Raw genomic sequence first — 23,076 nt, 5'->3', positions numbered from 1 at the left:
CTCTCTTTCTCTTTGACCTCTGACATTCTAACTAGTAAGTGTCTTGGAGAACGCCTATTTGGGTCTATTCTCTTTGGGGTGCGCTGCACTTCTTGGATCTGCAAATTTAGGTCTTTCATAAGAGTTGGGAAATTTTCAGTGATAATTTCTTACATTAGTTTTTCTCCTCCTTTTCCCTTCTCTTCTCCTTCTGGGACACCCACAACACGTATATTTGTGCGCTTCATATTGTCATTCAGTTCCCTGATCCCCTGCTCAAGTTTTTCCATTCTTTTCCCTATAGTTTCTGTTTTTTTTTTGGAATTCAGATGTTCCATCCTCCAGTTCACTAATTGTAGCTTCTGTCTCTTTAGATCTACCATTGTAGGTATCCATTGTTTTTTCCATTTTTTCTTCTTTGTCCTTCACTCCCATAAGTTCTGTGATTTGTTTTTTCAGATTTTCTATTCCTTCTTTTTGTTCAGCCCATGTCTTCTTCATGTCCTCCCTCAATTTATTGATTTGGTTTTTGAAGAGTTTTTCCATTTCTGTTCGTATATTCAGCATTAGTTGTCTCAGCTCCTGTATCTCATTTGAACTATTGGTTTGTTCCTTTGACTGGGCCATATCTTCAATTTTCCGAGCGTCATCCATTATTTTCTGCTGGTGTCTGGGCATTTGATCAGATTTCCCTGGGTGTGGGACCCAGCTGGTTGAAAGCTTTTTCTGTGAAATCTCTGGGCTCTGTTTTTCTTTTCCTGCCCAGTAGGTGGCGCTCGTGGCGCTCGTCTGTCTGCACGGCAGTCGGCCCGGGAAACCGCACGTGGAGGTGGGGGTCGCTGGCCGCCGTGGCTTGGGAGAGTGCCGGTCCTAATTGCCCAGCTGGCCCGAAACGCCAAGCGTGACGGGAGGGCCCCGCTATCCAACGTTCCCAGTCAGACCGGGGAGCCCCGTGCGTGGAGGGGACCCCAGTCGCCAGCCGCCCCGGCCGGGAAAACGCGCACCCCTCGGGTATCTCACCGCAGCAGATTCTCCCTGCCCGTTCAGCTGTTCCAGAATGGGGTACGCTGTCTTTTTGGTCTCTGTCGTGACTCGGGGAGCTGTTTCGTATTGTTTCTGTTTCTTTAGTTGCTTTTCTGGAGGAGGAACTAAGACCCGCGTGTCTTACTAAGCCGCCATCTTCTCCGGAAGTGAATGTGAATTTGATTTTTAATAATTTGATCCCATTTTAAAGATATCTTGGAATTCCACTATATATAACATAGTGGTACACTTTTCTATAAAAAACACTTTAGCAATACAAACAATTGCTGTCAAATTTATCTGCTTTACATCTATTTAGACTTTGATGGGTACGTTTTGAAAAGCAGAGTATATGCTGACAGATTTGAGGGGAGAAATGGATGGTTCTACATTAATTGTAGGAGACTTTAACATACCACTCTTTAAAAAAATTTTATTAATAAAGCCAATAAACATATGCTATGAACAGTCTTTTTTTATTTTTTCATCACATAGTTGTATATTTATCATCATGATATTTCTTAGAACATTTGCATCAATTCATAAAAAGAAATAAGAATAACTTTACACAGCACAGGTGAGGCAACCTCTGTCTTCTGTCACCCCAGTGCTTGCAAAATATGTCCACAAATACAGGAGCCAAAGTGGCAGGATTGAAATCATCTATAAGACGAAAAGCATAGGCCTGTTACCACAGCTTATCTAATCACTGCTACTAATTAATGACCATCTAGACAGCTGCAGAGACCGATACTGACTCTCTGTATGATACAACTCATTGAGGAGACCAGCAAGCTACTTGGTAACTCAAACCCTCTGCCACTATGGATGAATAAGGATTTATCTTTTCTGAAACTGAAAAAAAATAAATAAATAAGAAGAAAACAGAAAAAAATTAATATATACCATACCCCTTACCCCTCCCTTTCATTGAACACTAGCATTTCAATCTACTAAATTTAGTTTAACATTTGTTCCCCTTCTATTTATTTGTTTTTAATCCATACATTTTATTCATCTGTCCATAAGGTAGATAAAAGAAGCATCACACACAAGGTTTTCACAATCACACAGTCACATTGCGAAAGCTATATCATTATACAATTATCTTCAAGAAACATGGCTACTGGAACACAGCTCTACATTTTCAGGCGTTCGCTCCAGCTTCTCTGTTACACCTTGACTAACAAGGTGATACTTATTTAATGCGTAAGAATAACCTCCAAGATAACCTCTCAACTCTGTTTGGAATCTTTCAGCCATTGACACTTTTATTTTGTCTCATTTCTGTTTTCCCCCTTTTGGTCGAGAAGGTTTTCTCAGTCCCTTGGTAATGAGTCCCAGCTCATTCTAGGATTTCTATCCCACATTGCCAGGAAAGTCTACATCCCTGGGAGTCATGTCCCACGTAGAGAAGAAGGAGGGCAGTGAGTATGCTTGTCTGTTGGCTGAGAGAGAGAGGCCACATCTGAGCAACAAAAGAGGTTCTCTTGAGGGTGACTCTTAAACCTAATTTTATGTAGGCTTAGCCTATTCTTTGTGGGTTTAAGTATCATATGAACAACCCCCAAGCTTGGGGATTTAGCCTATTGCTTTGGTTGTCCCCACTGCTTGTGAGAATATCAAGAATTCTCCACTTGAGGAAGTTGAATTTCCCCCTTTCTCACCATTCCCCCAAGGGGACTTTGCAAATACTTTTTTATTCACTGTTCAAATCCTTCTGGGATTTATTGAGGCATTACTCTGGACAAACCTACAAAATCTCATGCCCTACTCAAGGTTCCATGTACTTATGGTAGCATACCACTCTGAATAGTGGATAGAACATGCAGTCAGAAGATCAATAGGAAGTTCAAAACTTGAATGATACACTAAACCAACTAGACCTAACAGACATTCAAGAGACCAAACAAAAACAGAACACACATTCTTCTCGAATGGACATCTATCATTTCCAGGATAGACTATACTTTGGATCACAAAACAAGTGTTGATAAATTTAAAAATATTGAAATCAGGCAATGTATATTCTCCAAACCCAATGGAATAAAGCTAGAAATTAATAACAGAGGGAGAAATGGAATATTCACAAATATGTGGAAATTAAACAACACACACATAAACAACCAAAGGATTTTCCTCTGAGTTAAAGAGGAAATCAGAGGCAAAATTAGGAAATGTTTGGAGGTAAATGAAAATGAAAATAGAACACACCAAAACTTATGGCATGCAGCAAAGACAATACTGGGAGGGAAGTTTATAGCTCTGAGTGCTTATATTAAAAAATAAGAAATAATTCAAATTAGAGACCTAACCTTAAAACTTGGAGAACTAAAAATAGAAGAACAAACTAAACCCAGAGTGAGTAGAAGAAAGGAAGTAAAGATTAGAGTGGAGATATATGAAATAGAAAACAAAAAACAACAGAGAGAATCAACAAAACCAAAAGTTAGTTCTTCGAAAAGATCAATAAAATCAACAAAGCTTTAGCTGATCTGACAAAGAAAAAAAGAGAGAGGATATGAAAGATACAAATAATGAAATCAGAAATGAAAAGAAGAACATTACTACTGACCCCACTGAAATAAAAAGAACAGTAAAAGGATACTATGAAGAACTGTATACCAATAATTCAGATAACCTAGATGGAATAGACCAATTATTAGAAATACACAACCTACCTCCATTCACTCAATAAAAAATTGAAGATCTCAGTAAATCAATTAACAGTACAGAGATTAAATCAGTAATAAAAAACCTCCTAACAAAGAAAAGCCCAGGACCAGATGGCTTCACAGGAGAATTCTTCCAAACATTCCAAGAAGACTTAACTCCAATTCTGCTCAAACTCTTCCAAAAAAATTGAAGAGGTGGGAACACTTCCTAACTCGTTCTATGAGGCCAACATCACCCTTATCCAAAGCCGAATAAAGATACCACAAGAAAAGAAAACTACGGACCAATATATATTATGAACAAAGATGCAAAAATCCTTAACAAACCATTTCCCATAGTATATTGCAAGAATTATACACCATGATCAAATGTAATTTATCCCTGGTATGTAAGGTTGGTTCAACATAAGGAAATCAATTAGTTTAATACACCACATTAACAGAATGAGGGAAAAAACACAGGATCATCTCAATCAATGCAGAAAAGGCATTTGACAAAATACAGTTCGCTTTCTTGATAAGAACCTTAGAACACTGGGAATAGAAGGAATCATCCTTAATATGATAAAGAGCAAATATGAAAAGCTCACAGCTGGTATCCTACTTAATGGTGAAAGGCCTTCTGAAATCAGGAACAAGACAAAGTTGTCCACTGTCAATATGTTCTCAACATTGTCCTAGAAGTTTTTGCCAGAGCAATTAGGGGGAGAGAGAGAGAGAGAGAGAGAGAGAGAGAGAGAGAGAGAGAGAGAGAGAGAGAGAGAGAGAGAGAGACATCTGATTAGAAAGGAAGAAGTAAAACTTTTCATATTTGCAGATGATATGATCCTATATGTAGAAAATCCTGAAAACAAAGCTGCTCAAGTTAATAAATGAATTCAGTAAAGTGGCGTGGCACAAGATCAACACCTCAAAGTCAGTAATGCCTCTATACACTTGCAATGAACAATGAGAAGAAATCAATAAAAAAATTCCATTCACAAGAATAACTAAAAGAATTATATATCTAGGAATAAATATAACCAAGGTTACACAAGACTTAGACACAGAAAACGACAACAATAAAGAAGAACTGAATAAATGGAAGGATATTCCATGTTCATAGACTAGAAGACTAAATGTCATTAAGATGTCAATACTACATAGAGCAGTTTGTAGATTCAGTGCAACCCCAATAAAAATTCCAACAACCTTCTTTTCAGAAATGGGAAAGCCAACCGTCAAAGTTATATGGAAGGGCGAGGGACCCTAAATAGCTAAAGCCATCTTGAAAAAGAAGAATGAAGTAGGAGGACTCACTTTCTGATCTGAAAACTTACTACAAAGCCAAAGTAATCAAGACAGTCTGGTACTGGCACAAAGGCAGACACATAGACCATTGGAATAGAATTGAGAGCTCAGAAATCAACTCTCACATTTACAGCCAATTGATACTTGACAAAGTGGCGAAGACCACTCAATTGGGAAAGAATAGCCTCTGTAACAATTGGTGCTGAGAAAACTAGATCTCCATTTGCAAAAATAGAAGGAAGACTCCTATTTCATGCCATATACAAAAATCAACTCAAAATGGATCAAAGAGTTTGATATACGAGATAAAACTATCAAAACTCTTACAAGAAGATGTAGGGAAGCACCTTTGAGGTCTTGTGCTAGGCAGTGGTTTCTAATACTTTACACCCCAAGCACAGGTAACAAACAAAAAATTTATCTAAATGGGATCTCATTAAAATTAAAAAGTTTTGTTTCTCAAAGGACTTTATCATGAAAGTAAAACAATAGTCCAAATAATGGGAGAAAATATTTAGAAAGCACATATCTGATAAAGTTGACATCCAGAATGTATAAAGAAATTCTTCAATTTAACGACAACAATAGCAAAAACCAAAACAAAACAATTTAAAAGCAGGCAAAAGCTTTGAACAGACATCTCCAAAGAAGATATACAGGTGGGCAGAAAGTGCATGAAAAGATGCTCAACATCATTAGCTGTAAGATAAATGTAAATAAAAAACACAAGATACCATTTTACACCCATTAGAGTGACTGCTATTAAAAAATGGAAAACAACAAGGGTTGGAGAGGACTCTGAGAAACAGGAACACTCATTGGTTGCTGGTAACAATGTAAAATGGTGCAGCCCTTATGGAAGACAGCTTGGCGGTTCCTCAGAAAGCTAAGTATAGAACTCAATATGACCTGGCAATCCCACTTTTGAGTATATACCCCAAAGAATTGAAAGCAGGGACTCAAACTGATCTTCGCACAGCAATGCTCATTGTGGCATTATTCACAATTGCCAAGAGGTGGAAGCAACTCAAATACCCCTGAACCAATGAATGGGTAAACAAAATGTGGTATATACATGCAATGGAATATTATTCAGCTGTAAAAAGGAATGAAGTCCTGATATATGTGACAACATGGACGAACCTTGAAAACATGTCCAGTGAAATAATCCAGATATAAAAAAGAGAAATATTGAATGATCTCACTGTTTTGAAACAATTAGAATAAGCAAACTCATAGAGTCAGAATCTAGAATATAGTTATCAGGGGATGAGGTGGGGATAGGGAATGGGAAGTTAAGACTTAAAATGTAAAGGGTTCCTATTTAGAATGATCCAGTGTGGCTTTAGCATCCACAAAAGTTGGCATTATGGATAACAATCTAAATAACAATCATGCCCACAACACATGAAAAGGAGGCATTAGCCAAAGTAGCAATGATATTTGGGCACAAAAGCAAAGCGAAACACAAGATACTTTGGTCAGATTAATCTATCTCTTACCATGGTGAAAGGAAGTGTTTGCCTTAAAAGTCTAAAGTCAAAAGCATTCTATTCTGTATCTCTTCGATTGCAAGTGACTTAATTTTTATTACTAATTTTTCCTTCAGTTTCAAAATCAGGAGTAATTAGTCAGATGTTATTTAAGGTTTCTTCCACCTTTAATGTCCTGAGTTTTCTGTCATGGGATAATACATGACTGTTCAATGAAAAAGAGCAGATATGACCTGGCGATCCCACCACTAGGTATATACCCAAAAGAACTGAAAGCAGGGACTTGGACGGATATTTGCATACCAATGGTCAGGCTCAGGTGTTTGTTGTGTGCCCAGAATTGTGAGCAGCAGTGTCTGTGTATGTGATAGTGACATAGTGAAGTTCACTCCCCTCACTGAGTGTGCTATCTGAATGTGATAGCGATGGGCAGAGAACGACGGGAGTTTAGGTTATGTCAGAGCACACCACTTCAGAGGATTATGCTGCATTTTCCTTTGAGTGTCTCTGGATGAAATACAGAAAGAATCTACTAAAAGGAAAGAACACAAAGACTCTATTTTCTACGCTGGGAATATTAAGTTTATTGGAAAATGCAGAGCATGATAGAAAAGTTAGACTGTGCCCCTGAAAGGATAGAGACTCTTCGTCAGTGGTTAGTTTGAAAAGGTGTCTTCAGTATATAGTAGAAGCTAGTTGGAGGAGATGAGGAAAGAGAAGGGCTTCTCAAGCAAAGTCACGTTGTTCTGCAGGGACAGCAGGGGCATCTTGAGTATCCTAGGCATCACAGCAACAGCAAGTCCGGCAGGTGGAGCGGCAGGGGGCAGGCTGGCAGCAGTGGGGGCGGCAGCAGGGCGACTGCACCGAGATGGGCTGGCAGCAGGTGGAGGCCCAGCAGCAGGGGCGGCAGACCACAGCCGTGCAGGATGTGGGGCAGCAGGCGATGGGGCGGCAGCAGCCCTCCTGCAGGGAGCAGGCATCGCAGCAGATGGGCCGGCGGCAGGGCTCACAGATGGGGCGGGTGCAGCGCGTCACGCATGTCACGGGGCGGCACACGGTGGTCTGGCAGGACACGGGGCGGCAGCAGCAGGGGTCGCGGCAGCAGCAGGGCTGGCAGCAGCAGGGCTGGCAGCAGCCGCCCCCACAGCTGTTGGCACAGCAGTTGGAGCCGCAGCAGGAGCCGGTCATGGTGGAGTGTGGGGCTGGTGCGGGTGGGTTTGTTGAGAGGAGCTGGGTTTTCTCAGGTGTGAATGCCTTCCTCCCTCCCTGGACCCTTTATAAACCCTGGCCAGGTGCTGATGACCTCTAGGACACAAGGTCATTTCCTTGTTTTTGTTTATTTCTTCTGAAATGACACTGCCAGGTTAGTTAGTTCTCTAGACATTTTTTAAGTGCTCAGGTATTCATAAAAAGCCATTTGTTTTCCTAATTTAATGAAGACTCATTATTTTTTGCTATTTATGTTGTAAACATGTACTTAATGACCTTAACTTCAAAGTCTCCAATTACCTTTCTAAGTCAACACTCCCTTTGCCAGTCGATGTTTTGATAGCACAAAGTGGCTGTAGTGCTGTTAGATGTTTCTAACTAACTGTGGGAGTGAATTTCCTAACCTGTGAGGGTCTTTTTCCACTGCTAAGTTTCCTGGACAGAACAAGTTGAGGATAATATTTACAGGAATATTTTACAACTCATGGATTGTCTGTAAGAGAAGTGTATTCCAGTCCAGTTTTTGGAACTACAGGAATGTACCTTAATAGACCTCTAGCAGCAATGGTTTTTGTCTTAGATGCATCCTCATTAATTCCAGGGTTGCAGCTCTGCACACCAAGGTTACTTGTCATATTTGAAATCTCCAAGGAGCCAGTATCATTGAGCTCTAACTATGTTGTAAGCATCATGGTACATGAAATAAGAGCATTACTCTATTCTTCATAACAATCCTGTGAGTTATATTCATCACTTTACAAGTAAGGAAACCAGATCAGTGACTTGCTCAAGGTCAAGCACCTAGTAAGTTTGGGGGCCAATATTTATTCTCAAAACATCTGTGGGAATGCTATTTATAAACCCCAAAAGCTGATGATTAGAACACTGAGTATTTTCACTGTCTTTTAGGAATGTCTGTTTTATCTAAGAACTTTAGCAGTGAACTTATTTTAAGGCTGTCATTATAGTGAAAGCTAATTTTTAGAGTCATCTGAAGGAACTTTGTGTGCTCTCTGTATGCTCAGGAATTTGAAGAATTATCTCTATATAGTCTTCAGGAAATTCCAAACATTCCCTAAGGAAGTAGTATCACAGTTGGGCTAATTGAGTGGTCATGGGCACTCTGAACAAACCACCCACATGGTGAAGAAGGACCTTTGAAGTCGAAGAACCTGAGCCCATCTAGGTAAAGGCTGTAGTCTGTCAACATACGAAACTCCCAGAAGTGCGCCCTGAAGTTGGTCTCTGGCCCTGCCATTCCCTTATCTTCTCTGTCTCTTGATTCAGTCTCTTCTCATATGCTCCACTTGATCCCGTTCCTGCTTATGGAACCAATTATGATTTTCCAGTTTTATACTTAGGGCCCTAGGAAATCATGTCACTCAGCTATTTAGTAGCTTCTGCCTCTGAGTTTGCTTGGTTCTGATCTTTTTTTCTATAGCTGAATCTATCCTTGTAGACCTGTGATTTAAGGTTCAGGTTTTAGCCATTTCATTGCTTAGGGCTCTGCCCAGCCCCTTGCATGCTTCCTCACAACTGCACCGGCCACCCTGGCTGACCAGGGCATGGGGTTGCAGTGGAAACAAACAAGATCCACTAATAATGGGGAGCTTGAGAGAAATCAAAGCATTCCTATTTGAAAAAATAATGTAAAATGGGACATTGTCTAGAAGGCTAACAAGGAAAAGTCTGCGAGGAGAAAAAGCAGATGAACTTAGAGAATTTTTTAAATGGTGATCAAGAAAGTACAGGAATTTAAGGAGCATATAACATTCAATAAAGTTGATTGTAAAGGTTTGGAAATGGATAGCACAATACTGTGTGACGGTAGCACAATATTGTAAGTGTAATTAACAAGGCTGAGTGTGAATATGATTGAAAGAGGTAGGCTAGAGTCCCATATGTCACCAGAAGGAAAACTAGAGGATAAAAACTGGGACTGTATAGCTTAGTGAAACCTAAGTGGACAGTGCTGGTGGTAATTGTATAAATATGAGAAAATTCTTACGTGATCTAGAACAAATGTACGTCGCTATTATAAGGTGTTAACAACAGGGTGCTATATGGGAAAATAAAATGAATGCAAACTAACACTTTAATATTATTTCATCATAGTAACAAAGGCACTATACCAAAGCTAAATGTCAATAGTAGAGGTATGGGATTTTTTTCTTCAGTAGGAATGAGAATGCCCTCATATTGACTACAGGGGTATATGTGATTATACCAAGAGCCATTGATGTACACTTAGGATGGATTGAATAGTGCATGAATAAAACTGTAAAAAAAGAAAAGAATGTATGGAAAAAAACTGGACTTGTGAGCCAATCCATCATTAAACTATCGATAAAGAGAAAACTCCATTGTACACATACTGAGGAATGTAAAAGTTTTAATGTAATGGGCTTCTTTTTGAGAAATTTTTACCATATTTCTAGAGAATTTTTTTTTTCATGAAGTTGTTCATTGTTTTATTGTAAGAATGCAACTGTCTGTGTGCTGGTTTGAAAGGATGTATGTACCCTTGAAAAGCCATGTTTTAATCAAAATCCCATTTCATAAAGGCAGAATAATCCCTATTCAATACTGTATGTAATTAGATCATCTCCCTGGAGATGCAACCCAATCAAGAGTGGTTGTTAAGCTGAATTAAGGGAGATGTGTCTCCACCCACTTGGGTGGGTGTTGATTGTTTTACTGGAGTCCTATAAAACAGGAAACATTTTGGAGAATGAGAGATTCAGAGCGAGAAGAGCAGAATGACATAGCCATGAGAAGCAGAGTCCATCAGCCAGCGACCTTTGGAGATGAAGAAGGAAAATGCCTCCCAAGATGCTTTGTGAAACAGGAAGCCAGGAGAGGAAGCTAGTAGATGACGCCATGCTTGCCATGTGCCCTTCCAAGTTAAAGAGGAAACCTGACCGTGTTCGCCATGTGCCTTTCTAGATGAAGGAGAATCCCTGACTGTGTTTGCCATGTGCCCTTCCACTTGAGAGAGAACCCCTGAACTCCATCGGCCTTTTTGGACCAAGGTATCTTTCCCTGGATGCCTTTGATTGGACATATCTATAGACTTGTTTTAATTGGGACATTTTCTCAGCTTTAGAACTGTAAACTAGCAACTCATTAAATTCCTCTTTTTAAAAGGCGTTCTGTTTCTGATATATTGCATTCCGGCATCTAGCAAACTAGAACAGTCTGGCATGAGGAAGGAATGGGGTATAGGACGGTGATGTCATCCTTCCAATTCTCTTTGGAATTTTGTTATGTTATGTTTTGTTTTTTTGTTTAATTTTTTCTTTCTTATTTGTTTTTTTTCCCCTTAGAATTTATTCATTCAATCATTCAACAAATATTTCTTGATAATGTACTATGTGCCAAATATTCTGTGCAACAGTGGGGAATCCAGCAATGAGCAAAGTCAAGACCCTTGAGCTCCCCAGGCTTACATTGCCTGACTCTTCTCGAAGGGCAGGTCAGTGTTCCAAAGCATTCCAAAAAAAACTCTGCAGGTCAGGTGTCTGGAGCTTTAACCACTTTTCTCAGGGAAACAATATTGGTTAGTTTTCTTGACCAGCCTAAAAGTGTTGAACAACAACAGAAGAGTATGCAGTGTAGTTTACTGTTAGTGCTTTTGCAAACAGAACGAACTTACTTCAATAGTAAAATGCATTTGGAGGTCAAAATTAGGATGGTTCCAACCAGGACTACATATCTCCCTCTCTTCTTAGCAGTGGCGACTCCACTGGGATCGGTATTTGATCGTGGTGACCCATGGAGAAGATGGGATCATGGTTCTCCCAACAGAGGGCATTATGGTTAGGGATTGACAGGCACCAATTTGACATCAATTGCTGCCCAGTTTTCTAGACTAGGGGACGAAGAGACTCTCACTTAGAATCCCTTCCCCATATCAGTGTGTCTGTGCAGATTATTCAGGAATCTCATTCATGATCAGAGACCTCAGCACCGCCACAAAACCAGTGGCTTGAAATATGAAGTTGCTCCGCATGAGATGCTCTGAATTATTTGAATTGTGACTAAAATTAAAGACCTTGCACCTGAATTGTTTCTATTTTAAAGCTCAAAACTGGCCCTTGGAAAATATTTTTCCTTTGGTTCTTCTGATTTTGAATACTACAATTTAAGCTAAAAATGACCTTGTGAAGATTAATAAATGCTAATGAGAAACACATTAACTTCCCAGAGATAACATTTTATTTTTTTACCATGCAAAAATCACAGCATAAAATAACATTATTCTGGAAAAATATTCAATCTGAGGACCTTGCAATAGTAAGAAGATGATGAGCCAGTGGGCTAGCGCTCCATTCAAGAGGAACCATAATTTTTATATAACACAGTTTTCAAGCCAGGATTCAAATGATGAAAGCTGGAACTCTTTTAAGATTGCCAATGGCAGGATTAGCTGCATGATAATGTAGGGAAGGGACTAGGCAGTTGTTGTTGAGTTAGTTGTTGAAGAGCAGGGAGCTTGCAAGGATGTTATTTCTCATGCAAGGTGGGGAATATTTGCCCATATTTCTGGGACGCCTGGTAATGTTCCATGCCTGGGCATCTCAGCAGCAGCAGGTCCGGCAGGTGGAGCGGCAGGGGGCAGGCTGGCAGCAGTGGGGGCGGCAGCAGGGCGACTGCACCGAGATGGGCTGGCAGCAGGTGGAGGCCCAGCAGCAGGGGCGGCAGACCACAGCCGTGCAGGATGTGGGGCAGCAGGCGATGGGGCGGCAGCAGCCCTCCTGCAGGGAGCAGGCGTCGCAACAGATGGGCCGGCGGCAGGGCTCACAGATGGGGCGGGTGCAGCGCGTCACGCATGTCACGGGGCGGCACACGGTGGTCTGGCAGGACACGGGGCGGCAGCAGCAGGGGTCGCGGCAGCAGCAGGGCTGGCAGCAGCAGGGCTGGCAGCAGCCGCCCCCACAGCTGTTGGCACAGCAGGTGGAGCCGCAGCAGGAGCCGGTCATGGTGGAGTGTGGGGCTGGTGCGGGTGGGTTTGTTGAGAGGAGCTGAGTTTTCTCAGGTGTGAATGTCTTCCTCCCTCTCTGGACCTTTTATATACCCTGGCCAGGTGTTGATGACCTCTAGGACAGAAGGTCATTTCCTGGAGTTTTGTTTGTGTATTGAACTGAGAACTCGGGATTGGTAGATTCAAGTACTGAAGCAGCAATTCCAATGATGTTTTCTTTTCTTTCCTGTCTGCTTTTGCCCTTGAAATGAATACTTGATGATTTATGGCATCAGAAAAATTAGTCATCTACCAGCTAATCTTCCAGACTATGTCATGTGACAAGTTGAAAGTTTGCAGGATCCATGTTGCCACCCCCACACTTTCCTTTTGTCACCATCCATGACTAAGCTTGAGACTTAATGTTAATGGGTTCTGATTAGCATTGAGATGAAGCAAGAATTTCTAAACAAACAAAATGCCTAATAAAAAGAGATGTACACTGAGTCTGCTATGGGAGGAGAGAGCCCAGTGCTTTTGTGAAACATTGCTTCACCAGTTTATAACTGGTGGAATTTTTTTCTCTAATAAAATTTGACCCATAACTCACAGTAATTTATTGATAACATTTACGCCATGTAAGCAATACTATACTGTTTGGAGGTGGAGAGGGAAAGGAAAAAATATAAAATAAATACTGAATAGTTTTCTATCCACACAGTGATTCCATATTTTAGGAAGGCAAGACAAAAGCCGATAAATCAGTTAAGAATTTTTCATGGGATAATGGGGTCAAATTAAATGAGGATTTTATTCATATCTGTATCTTTTTGAATGCCCTTCCCTTGAATATGGTCTTGGAAATAAAATTGAAGTTGGGATAGTTCTTACTTTCCAGGTATGACATAAGCACTCTGTATTGACTTCTTCAAATGTAATGAAATTGTTTACAAAGGAATAACTTACCTTTCTGTAGTAAATGCTTTTATTTGTTGGTTAAGGGTTTGATTGCTTATGAGGCATGAAGGAATTATGAAAAAGCCAAGTGAAATTAAATGAGCTGATGACTGGTCAGATAGCTTTGTCTTCTTTAGCCAGAGCTAAGAAGAATGAGGATGTAGAAGACCAATTGAGAGTTGGAAGGTAGTTTAAAGAAAATGTTGTCCATGAGTTGTTGATGATTATTAGACAAAATTAGTCTCTGGGGTGCATTTTTGTTTTTGGCGTGCTCATTTTTAATTCACTCTTTAGTCTTCCATATTATTGGTCCTTTGGATAATGGTATAAAATAAATTATACTTGATGCTTCGTCATTTTGCCTCACCTTAAGTTCCTCTTTTGAGTGCCCACTCCAGCTGACCCTGCCCTGGGTGTTTCTGCAACTAGCAAGGCATGTATCTCCATATATATGACTTGGGATGATAGGAGCTACCCTCAGCTTCTACAGACATCCCTTGCCACTTCTGCTTTTTGTGCAGTATAGTTTAAAACTGCCAACCCCAGTGTCCATGGGAAAGCCCTACTTCTCCCCTCTGGGTCACAGTAAATGTCCAAGACCAGGTCTCACATATGCTCATCTTCTCCCTCCCTCATAGTAGCCTAAGTTAGGGAAATCCCAGGCCCTTCTTCTCCCTTCATTTTTTTTCGCTCTATCCCCCTCCATAACCTTTGAGTTAATCCCCAAAGCCTTTCCTGCATTCTGGGCTGCTGGGCTATCTGTCTTTGCCCGTCATCACCTGAAGAACTTCCACAAAACATCTATAACCCCTTGAAGTCATTTGAGTTTGTGGCCCATGATCGTCCATTGCAGTTCTGGAGGATCAGATTTGTCTGATCATTTGGAAAAATTATTTCCCCCAAACCAGACAAAACTGTAACAATATTGCAGGGCTTCTGCTGAGTAGAAACACTGGTGAGTGACTCCCAATCTTTTCCAACTCTGAGTCACTTCAAAATAGTCAAAAGCAGCAGCCATTGCTGCTTCCCTAGCTGCTGAAATAAACTAAGAACTTGCCTGAGTTCAGATTTAGCATATCGTTCTTTGGTTTAGAAAAACATCTACGGAGAGCTGAGTGTTAGGAATAGCAATACATCTGCAAATCTGTAAAATTGCTTTTGTTAATTAAAAAAAGGACCCAGTACCAAGAAATTGTATTTTCTGAAATAGTAGAATGCCAGAAACTTTGCTTTTTGAAGTCCTATCAGCAACAAGGGAACATCCTACTCTTGCCTAGACAGGATCTATTGGATCTTCGTCACTTAAACACAGAAAAGTAGCCTCAAAATCTAACCCAGGCGCAGTTTCAGTTAAGAGGTTTTCACGTTGCCCAGGCCCACTTAACATAACTTTGTAGTTTCCAAGGAAACAGTTCCCTAAGACCAGTTCACAGCCCAGTTCTTTTGTCCATAGCCCTGTTTTGCTTTGAGCCTAGCAAAATAGTACTTTGAATATTTTACTTAGACTCCACCATTACTCAGAATGCCCTAATCCCTTTTCATCCTTCATGGGATGCCCCGTGGTTCATCTGGCGTAAGGACATTATTAATGTGCTACATTGCAAACTTGTTGATTAGAGGTGTGTCCTGGTCTTTATTTTATGGGTTTTTTTGGTCATGTTTTTAAAATTCCAAAAGTTCTGTAAGGGCATAGTCATCAGAGTGGGAAACAGTAAATCACAACGGTGAAAAGTTGTGGGGTTTCTGTGATTGGGTAGAGAGAGGATGGAGTGGTGGTGATCTCCTGTGATGGCGAGCCATAGCCTCATTCTAAGTTCCATGCATTGTGTTTCATTAGGAAGTCGTATGGGGACCACTGGGTTAGGAAAACCTAAAAATTCTAATTCCCTGTAGGATTCATTATCTGAAATGATCTTAAAAATATCCTTGAATCATGAGAGTCAGAGGTGGGGAAGGGGAAATTTGAGGAGGAAAGGGCAGGAGGAAGATGGGGGGAGATAAAGAAAGATTCAAAGCTTCCCTCCACCACTTAGCAGGTGTGTAAATGACTTTGACTTTCTGAGCCCCAGGTGTCTCATCTGTATAATGGGGAGAGTCATGTATGTCTGGTGTTCTTTGTAGGCTGGTTTTGTCATAAAATCTGTCCAGATATGGAAGATAGGTGATGTGGCTATAATTAATTGAAAAGAGAAAATATATAAGTAAAAAGACAGAAAAAGTCCAAATGATCAGGGAACCAGTAGAATTTGTTTCTGCAATTAAAAAAAAAAAAAGAATGTCTCCTGTGTGGTTTAGGTATTTATCTTCCTGAAGTCAGAGAAAACAAAACCAGGTAATCTTTTGGGGTCTCTTACAACTCTGAGTTGTTTAATTTCCTTGGGTGGTTCAGGGTAAAAGGAAAAGTTTGACTAATTAGATATACATATTATCCCTGCTCTTCTTTACTCCTCATGCTCAACTTTTATTCATACATCCTATAATCTAGGACTCTTTCCTATGGATTTATAGAATCAATTTTTTAAAGATCCCCTTCATTCTGAAACAGCTTTAATCTGAGGCTGAAGTTTTGCTATACATCTGTTCTAGTTTGCTAGCTGCTGGAATGCAACACCCCAGAGACAGATTGGCTTTTAATAAAAGGGGATTTATTTTGTTGATTCTTCAGAGGAAAGGCAGCTAACTTTTCACTGAAGTTCTTTCTTACGTGGAAGGCACAAGATGGTCTCTGCTGGTCTTCTCTCCAGGCCCCTGGGTTCCGACAACTTTCCCCAGGGTGACCTCTTTCTGCATCTCCAAAGGCCTGGGCTGAGCTGCTGGTGTTGAGATGAGGAATGCCAAGCTGCTTAGGCTGTGCTACGTTGCGCTCTCTCATTTACGCACCAGCCAATTAAGTCAAACGTCACTCATTGCAGCAGACACGCCTCCTAGCTGACTGCAGATGTAATTGGCAACAGATGAGGTTCACGTACCGTTGGCTTTTGGCCACAGCAGCAAGACTAGGTATGCTCACCTGGCCAAGTTGACAACTGAATCTAACTAACACAACATCCATATCTACCTTTTAGGATTCTTTCCATCAAGAGAATACCCTTCCAATTCAGTTTTATTTAACAAGTAAGAATCAAGTATCTCAGTATTGGGAATCAAAAGAAATAAGCAGTGGTCCCTTCTGTGGAGTTAGAGAAGACAAGAAAGTGGCCATTTCAATATAATGCCTTTTGGGCTAGCAAAGGAGGTAAGCACAGGATGCTACAGGAGCATGTTAGGAGTGTGTGTGTGTGATGGGGGACTAGGATAGAAACACTGGAGAAGACTGAGCTGAATATTGGAAATGACTCAGAGTTTGGTAATTGAAGAAGATGGAGGAAAGGGATGGATGGACTGGGATTCCAGATAAATCAAAGAACATGAGCAAAAGCAAAGATGTATGAAATTGTGTGTCCTTTAATCCTGATCCATCTTGTGGAGGCAGCCTTTCTTTTGATCCCTATTCAGCACTGTAGGTTGGAAACTTGATTAGATTATCTCCACAAAGATGTGGCGTGCCCAATTGTGGGCATTAACCTTTGATTAGAGGGAGATGTGACTTCACCCATTCCAGTGGATCTTGATTAGTTTACTGGAATCCTTTAAAAGAGGAAGCATTTTGGAAAAAGCTTGAGAGCCACGAGAAAGCCATGAGAACCACCAGAGCCCACGCAGTCACAGACCTTTGGAGAATAAGAAGGAATATGCCTCTGGGGGAGCTTCAGGAACAAGAAACCTGGATAGAAAACTAGCAGATATTGCCATGTTTGCCATGTGCTTTGCAGTTGATTGAGGAACTGTTCTAGTTTGCTAGCTGCCGAAATGCAATATACCAGAAACAGAATGGCTTTTAAAAGGGGGAATTTTTTTTTCCAGTGGTAGAGTTCTTTTATTTATTTATTTATTTTAATTTATAAAAAAATACCAAAAAAAACCCAAACGCAAATATTTGTAACTTTTGATCATTCCGTTCTACATATATAATCTACATATGTAATTCACAGAATCATCACATAGTTGCATATTCATCATCATGATCATTTCTTGGAACATTTGCATCTATTCAGAAAAAGAAATAAAAAGAAAACAGGAAAAATTTCATCCAAAACATACCCCTTCCCCCTCCCCCTCACTGATCACCAGCATTTCAAATTAAATATATTTTAACATTTGTCCCCCATTATTCATCTTTATTCCATATGTTTTACTCGTCTGTTGACAAGGTAGATAAAAGGAGCATCAGACACAAGGGTTTCACAATCACACAGTCACATTATGAAAGTTGTATCATTATACAATCATCTTCAAGATACATGGCTACTGGAACACAGCTCTGCATTTTCAGGCACTTCCCTCCAGCCTCTCCACTACATCTTTTCTTTTTTTTTTTTAATTTATTTTATTTTTATTTTTTTAAATACCAAAAAAACACAAAGCAAATGCAAACATTCCTATTTTGATCATTCCGTTCTACATATATAATCAGTAATTCACAATATCATCACATAATTGCATATTCATCATCATAATCATTTCTTGGAACATTTGCATCTGTTCAGAAAAAGCAATAAAATGAAAAAAGAAAAAAAATAATTTATACATACCATACCCCTTACCCCTCCCTTTCATTGATCACTAGCATTTCAAACTAAATTTATTTTAACATTTGTTCCCCCTATTATTTATTTTTATTCCATACATTCTACTCGTTTGTTGAAAAGGTAGATAAAAGGAGCATCAGACACAAGGTTTTCACAATCACACAGTCACACTGTGAAAGCTATATCATTATACAATCATCTTCAAGAAACATGGCTACTGGAACACAGCTCTACATTTTCAGACAGTTTCCTCCAGCCTCTCCATTACAACTTGAATAATAAGGTGATATCTACTTAATGCATAAAAAAAACGTCCAGGATAACCTCTGGACTCTGTTTGGAATCTCTCAGTCATTGACACTTTGTCTCATTTCACTCTTCCCCCTTTTGGTCAAGAAGGTTTTCTCAATCCCTTGATGCTGAGTCTCAGTTTGTTCTAGGATTTTTCTCAATCCCTTGATGCTGAGTCTCAGCTCATTCTAAGATTTCTGTCTTAAGTTGCCAGGAAGGTTCACACCCCTGGGAATCATGTCCCACGCAGACAGGGGGAGGGTGGTGAGTTTGCTTGTTGTGTTGGCTCTGGGTCTCTTCTAAGATTCTGGTGAGTGTCATGATCCCTAAAAAATGCTCATGCAAACACACGATTTTGCGTGAAACCTTTCCAGATGCTTCCCCCACCAGGTCCGCCAGGTAAAAAAGCTGTCTTTCAAGAGCTACTGCTATCTGCCAAAAGCAATAACAAAGAAGCGCTCGCGACTGAGGACGCCCCCACTTTTCCGTGGTCACCGGGGACGCTTCTGATACGACGTCACGGCTACCAGGACCGCCCGGGAGTTCAAGTCTGGGCCAAGCTAAAAAGGGGAATTTAATACATTACAAGTTTACAGTTCTAAGGCTGAGAAAATGTCCCATTTAAAGCAAGTCTATAGAAATGTCCAATCTAAGGCATCCATGGAAAGATGCCTTGGTCCAAGAAGGCCAATGAAGTTCAGTGTTACTCTCTCAAGTGAGAAGGCACATGGTGAACAGGGTCAGGGTTTTTCTCTCTAATCTGGAAAGTCATGTGGTGAACATGGCATCATCTGCTAGCTTTCTCTCCTGGCTTCCTTTCACGAAGCTCCCTGGGAGGCATTTTCCTTCTTCATGTCCAAAGCGCTGGTTAATGGACTTTACTTCTTGTGGCAATGTCATTCTTCTCTGCTCTCTCTGAATCTCCTCCATTCCCCAAAATGTTTACTCTTTTATAGGACTCCAGAAACATCTCAAGACCCACCCAAATGGGTGGAGATGTGTCGTTACCTAATCCAGCTTAACAGCCACTCTTGATTAAATCACATCTCCAGGGAGATGATCTGATTACAGTTTCAAACATACAATATTGAAAAGGAATTATTCTACCTTTATGAAATGGGATTTTGATTAAAACATGGCTTTTCTAGGGGACATACATCCTTTCAAACCATCACAGGAACCCTGAATATCATTGGCTTTCTTGAACCAAGCTATCTTTCCCTGGATGCCTTAGATTGGACATTTCTATAGTCTTGCTTTAATTTGGACATTTTCACAGCCTAGATCTGTAAACTTGCAACTTAATTCTCCTTCTTGGAAGCTATTTCATTTCTGGTATATCTCCTGGCAGCTAGCAAACTAGAACACATTGTATGCTGTGCTGGTGACTGTGAGAAATTCAAGTTTGCCTGAAGTTAAACTTAGTGGTGAATGGTGAGACAAGAAGCTGGAGAGGTGTACGGAGGACAGACAGTCCATGAAGGATCAGGAGTGCACAGATTTCCCTCCCATTAAGCACTCTAAGGACTAGCCTGGATGACCTGTACCAGCTCGGAACACGTATGCCAGGATTCCTCTCTCTTTCCCTCATTTGTCTTCCCATCATCTTCATCTCTTACTTTTCCTCTGCTTCCTATTATCTTGCCTCCCTTTCTCCATTTTTCTTTAGTTCCTCATCTGTCTTTCTTTTTTACTCTCTTTTTTTTTTGTCATTTTATCCCACCCATAGTAGCCCAAGATGCTTTTTTCCTGTGCTTTCATTTAAAGCCTTTTCTCCTTTACACTGATCCTTTTGATCAGCTTAGCAGGTGCTGTTTCAATTTTATTACTACATTTCCCTTTTTTTTTTTTTTTTTATAATTTTCAGTCTCTTCATTATGGCTTGATATTGGACTATTAAGCCTTCCATTCTTGCTGTAGAGACAGAAAGGAAAAGCCCTGACTTCTTCATGATATTCCATGTCCATTATAGTTGGAAGGCTTTTGGGGCCATATTTGTTAAGTCCCAAAGGAGACTGAATCCAAATCTTCCTCCAAGATAGTGGTTCTGAAATTCTGCTGGACATGAGAATCACCTCGACGTAATAATGGAAACACGTATTCCTGTCCCCACCCCCACCTGAGATTTTGATTCAGTAGGTTTGGGTCATGGCCTGAGAATTTGCGCTGTTGATAGATATTCTAGGAGATCCTGATATGGGTGATTTGTAGACCATACTCAAAACCACTGTTCTAGGAACATGGTATGAAGATGAGAAGAAATGAGCTGTGGTGATCTACTTACAGCCCTTCTCTCTCTTCTGGTTTTGTATGTGCTCCTCCTTCCATCTATCTTCACAAATTTTGTGTTTACTTAATTTTCTAACCCATTAGATGATAAGCTACTTGAGTGTAAGAGATGTGGCCTGGTCATCACTAATTGGGCAATACCTGGGTCTCGAAGGCCTCATGATACATATTTACCGAATGACTGGATGTATGCAGTTTCTCCAGGTCTAGGGCTAAAGTTTTGCTTTGTTCAAGTTTTGGTCCCTTGTTCAGATTCTAAAACCCAGTTCATCTGTGTATGCTAATAAACATCAGGTAGCAAGGTGGTTTGCTATGGCAGGAAAAAATTCAGTTTATTGAAAACAAGTGAGCAACACATTACAAAAGATGAAGAGGAGGGTTTGAGCAACATCTGGAGTTCAGGATGCACTTAAGAAGTCTGCCCTGGGACTTTGAAAGGTGGGGTTACCACTGATGATGACTTCTGCTCATGTAGACACCAGGGCATTTGTCTGAAGTTGGTGGTGAACAGCTGCTCATGTGTCAGACCTGGATGCAGACGGCAAAGGCAAAAATGACAACTGGTACCATATGAAAGACATCTATTTCTCTTTCAACTTGACTAAAACGCAGAATAGGTGCTTAGATTCTAGAGTGTTGTTCCGTGGGGCAGCGGGCATCTCAGCAGCAGCAGGTCCGGCAGGTGGAGCGGCAGGGGGCAGGCTGGCAGCAGTGGGGGCGGCAGCAGGGCGACTGCACCGAGATGGGCTGGCAGCAGGTGGAGGCCCAGCAGCAGGGGCGGCAGACCACAGCCGTGCAGGATGTGGGGCAGCAGGCGATGGGGCGGCAGCAGCCCTCCTGCAGGGAGCAGGCGTCGCAACAGATGGGCCGGCGGCAGGGCTCACAGATGGGGCGGGTGCAGCGCGTCACGCATGTCACGGGGCGGCACACGGTGGTCTGGCAGGACACGGGGCGGCAGCAGCAGGGGTCGCGGCAGCAGCAGGGCTGGCAGCAGCAGGGCTGGCAGCAGCCGCCCCCACAGCTGTTGGCACAGCAGGTGGAGCCGCAGCAGGAGCCGGTCATGGTGGAGTGTGGGGCTGGTGCGGGTGGGTTTGTTGAGAGGAGCTGGGTTTTCTCAGGTGTGAATGTCTTCCTCCCCCTCTGGACCCTTTATATACCCTGGTCAGGTGCTGATGACCCCGGAGTCACAAGGTCATTCCTTGTTAATCTTCTGGCTAATCAGTGAGGATTTAGCATTGACTAATGATGTTTTGATTTTCTCTGTCCTCATAGGCATATATGCACATACTCCACAAGTATTCCTTCCTTTTCTTATGTTGTTTATTTTCACCAAAACTTAGACATTGGAATGGATTCTAATGAATTTGTCTTTGAAATATTCCTAACCTGTAAAAAGAAAAGAATGTGTTTTCTAATCTGGAATGGTATCTAACCACTCTGCACTTTGGCCCTGGAGGTAGAATTTTATTCTTCGACTTCAAAGACTTTCATAATTACCACCAAACAGTGACAGCTTGTTCATAAACACGTATGAGACAGTAATAGCTTCACAGCCTCAGTCTATGGCAGACCAACAGGCGTCTGCCTCCCAGGTGTCTCCTTGCAGGACTCATTTAAAGGCAGGTGTTTCACATAAGGAGAGACCACAGAGGAACCTGTAGCCCTGCCAAACTGGTTTCGTCACTCTCGCCTGAATAGGACCCGGTCTTTGCTGCTTGCTCATGAGTCCCCACTCACCTGGGATGCCCTCCCCGCCATTCCAGGCCAACATCCACTTCCACCCCGAGTGTAAACCACTCAGCCATTGCAATTTTTATCTTATAATTTAATTTAGATTAATTAGTGCAGCTGTAGATCCTGGGAGGAACTAGAGAGAAGACATCCCTCATTTTAGAGGAGGGGTCTTGAGGGTTCCCTGAGGTCACTCGATGAGGCCACAGAGTACAGTGTCGGGTCCGGGTCTCAGTCACCAGCAAACCTCTACTATAAGGTTTACATTTATCTGGCTCAGCAAACCATGGTCTTTATACAAGGGAAACAAAGTCTTCAGTCTTTAAAGCAAGTAGCAAGTTATTTCTTTAATTTCAGCAGCATCATTCGAAATGACAATGGGAGAGACTTGAGAGACTTTTTTTTTACGTCAGTGACAGGTCATCTTGACCCTTATTGAAGGGTCTGCTTTCTTCCCTGGTGTTGGTCTTGGTGTAGCTTAGTTTCCATTGTGGCACTGTGAGATATGCACTTGTCTAATTCCTTTATTGTTATTTATTTGTTCCTTC

At 41.2% G+C, this 23,076-nt stretch overlaps 3 protein-coding genes across 3 annotated transcripts; all 3 read right to left on the bottom strand.

Annotated features, from left to right (window-relative positions):
• Positions 1-7,237: 7,237 nt before the first annotated feature.
• Positions 7,238-7,648, bottom strand: LOC143686603 (keratin-associated protein 2-2-like). Its single transcript, XM_077163265.1, has one exon. The coding sequence runs from the start codon at positions 7,646-7,648 to the stop codon at positions 7,238-7,240; it is 411 nt and encodes a 136-aa protein (XP_077019380.1).
• Positions 7,649-12,249: 4,601 nt separating this feature from the next.
• On the bottom strand, positions 12,250-12,651 carry LOC143685882 (keratin-associated protein 2-3-like). Its single transcript, XM_077163024.1, has one exon. The coding sequence runs from the start codon at positions 12,649-12,651 to the stop codon at positions 12,250-12,252; it is 402 nt and encodes a 133-aa protein (XP_077019139.1).
• Positions 12,652-21,457: 8,806 nt separating this feature from the next.
• Positions 21,458-21,859, bottom strand: LOC143685881 (keratin-associated protein 2-3-like). The gene has a single exon (XM_077163023.1). The coding sequence runs from the start codon at positions 21,857-21,859 to the stop codon at positions 21,458-21,460; it is 402 nt and encodes a 133-aa protein (XP_077019138.1).
• Positions 21,860-23,076: the final 1,217 nt, after the last annotated feature.

Source organism: Tamandua tetradactyla, chromosome 6 (genome assembly GCF_023851605.1).
Source record: "Tamandua tetradactyla isolate mTamTet1 chromosome 6, mTamTet1.pri, whole genome shotgun sequence".
In the NCBI taxonomy this organism is placed as follows: Eukaryota; Metazoa; Chordata; class Mammalia; order Pilosa; family Myrmecophagidae; genus Tamandua; species Tamandua tetradactyla.
Note: the sequence above shows the minus strand (reverse complement) of the source record. Positions and strands in the feature narration are given on the sequence as shown.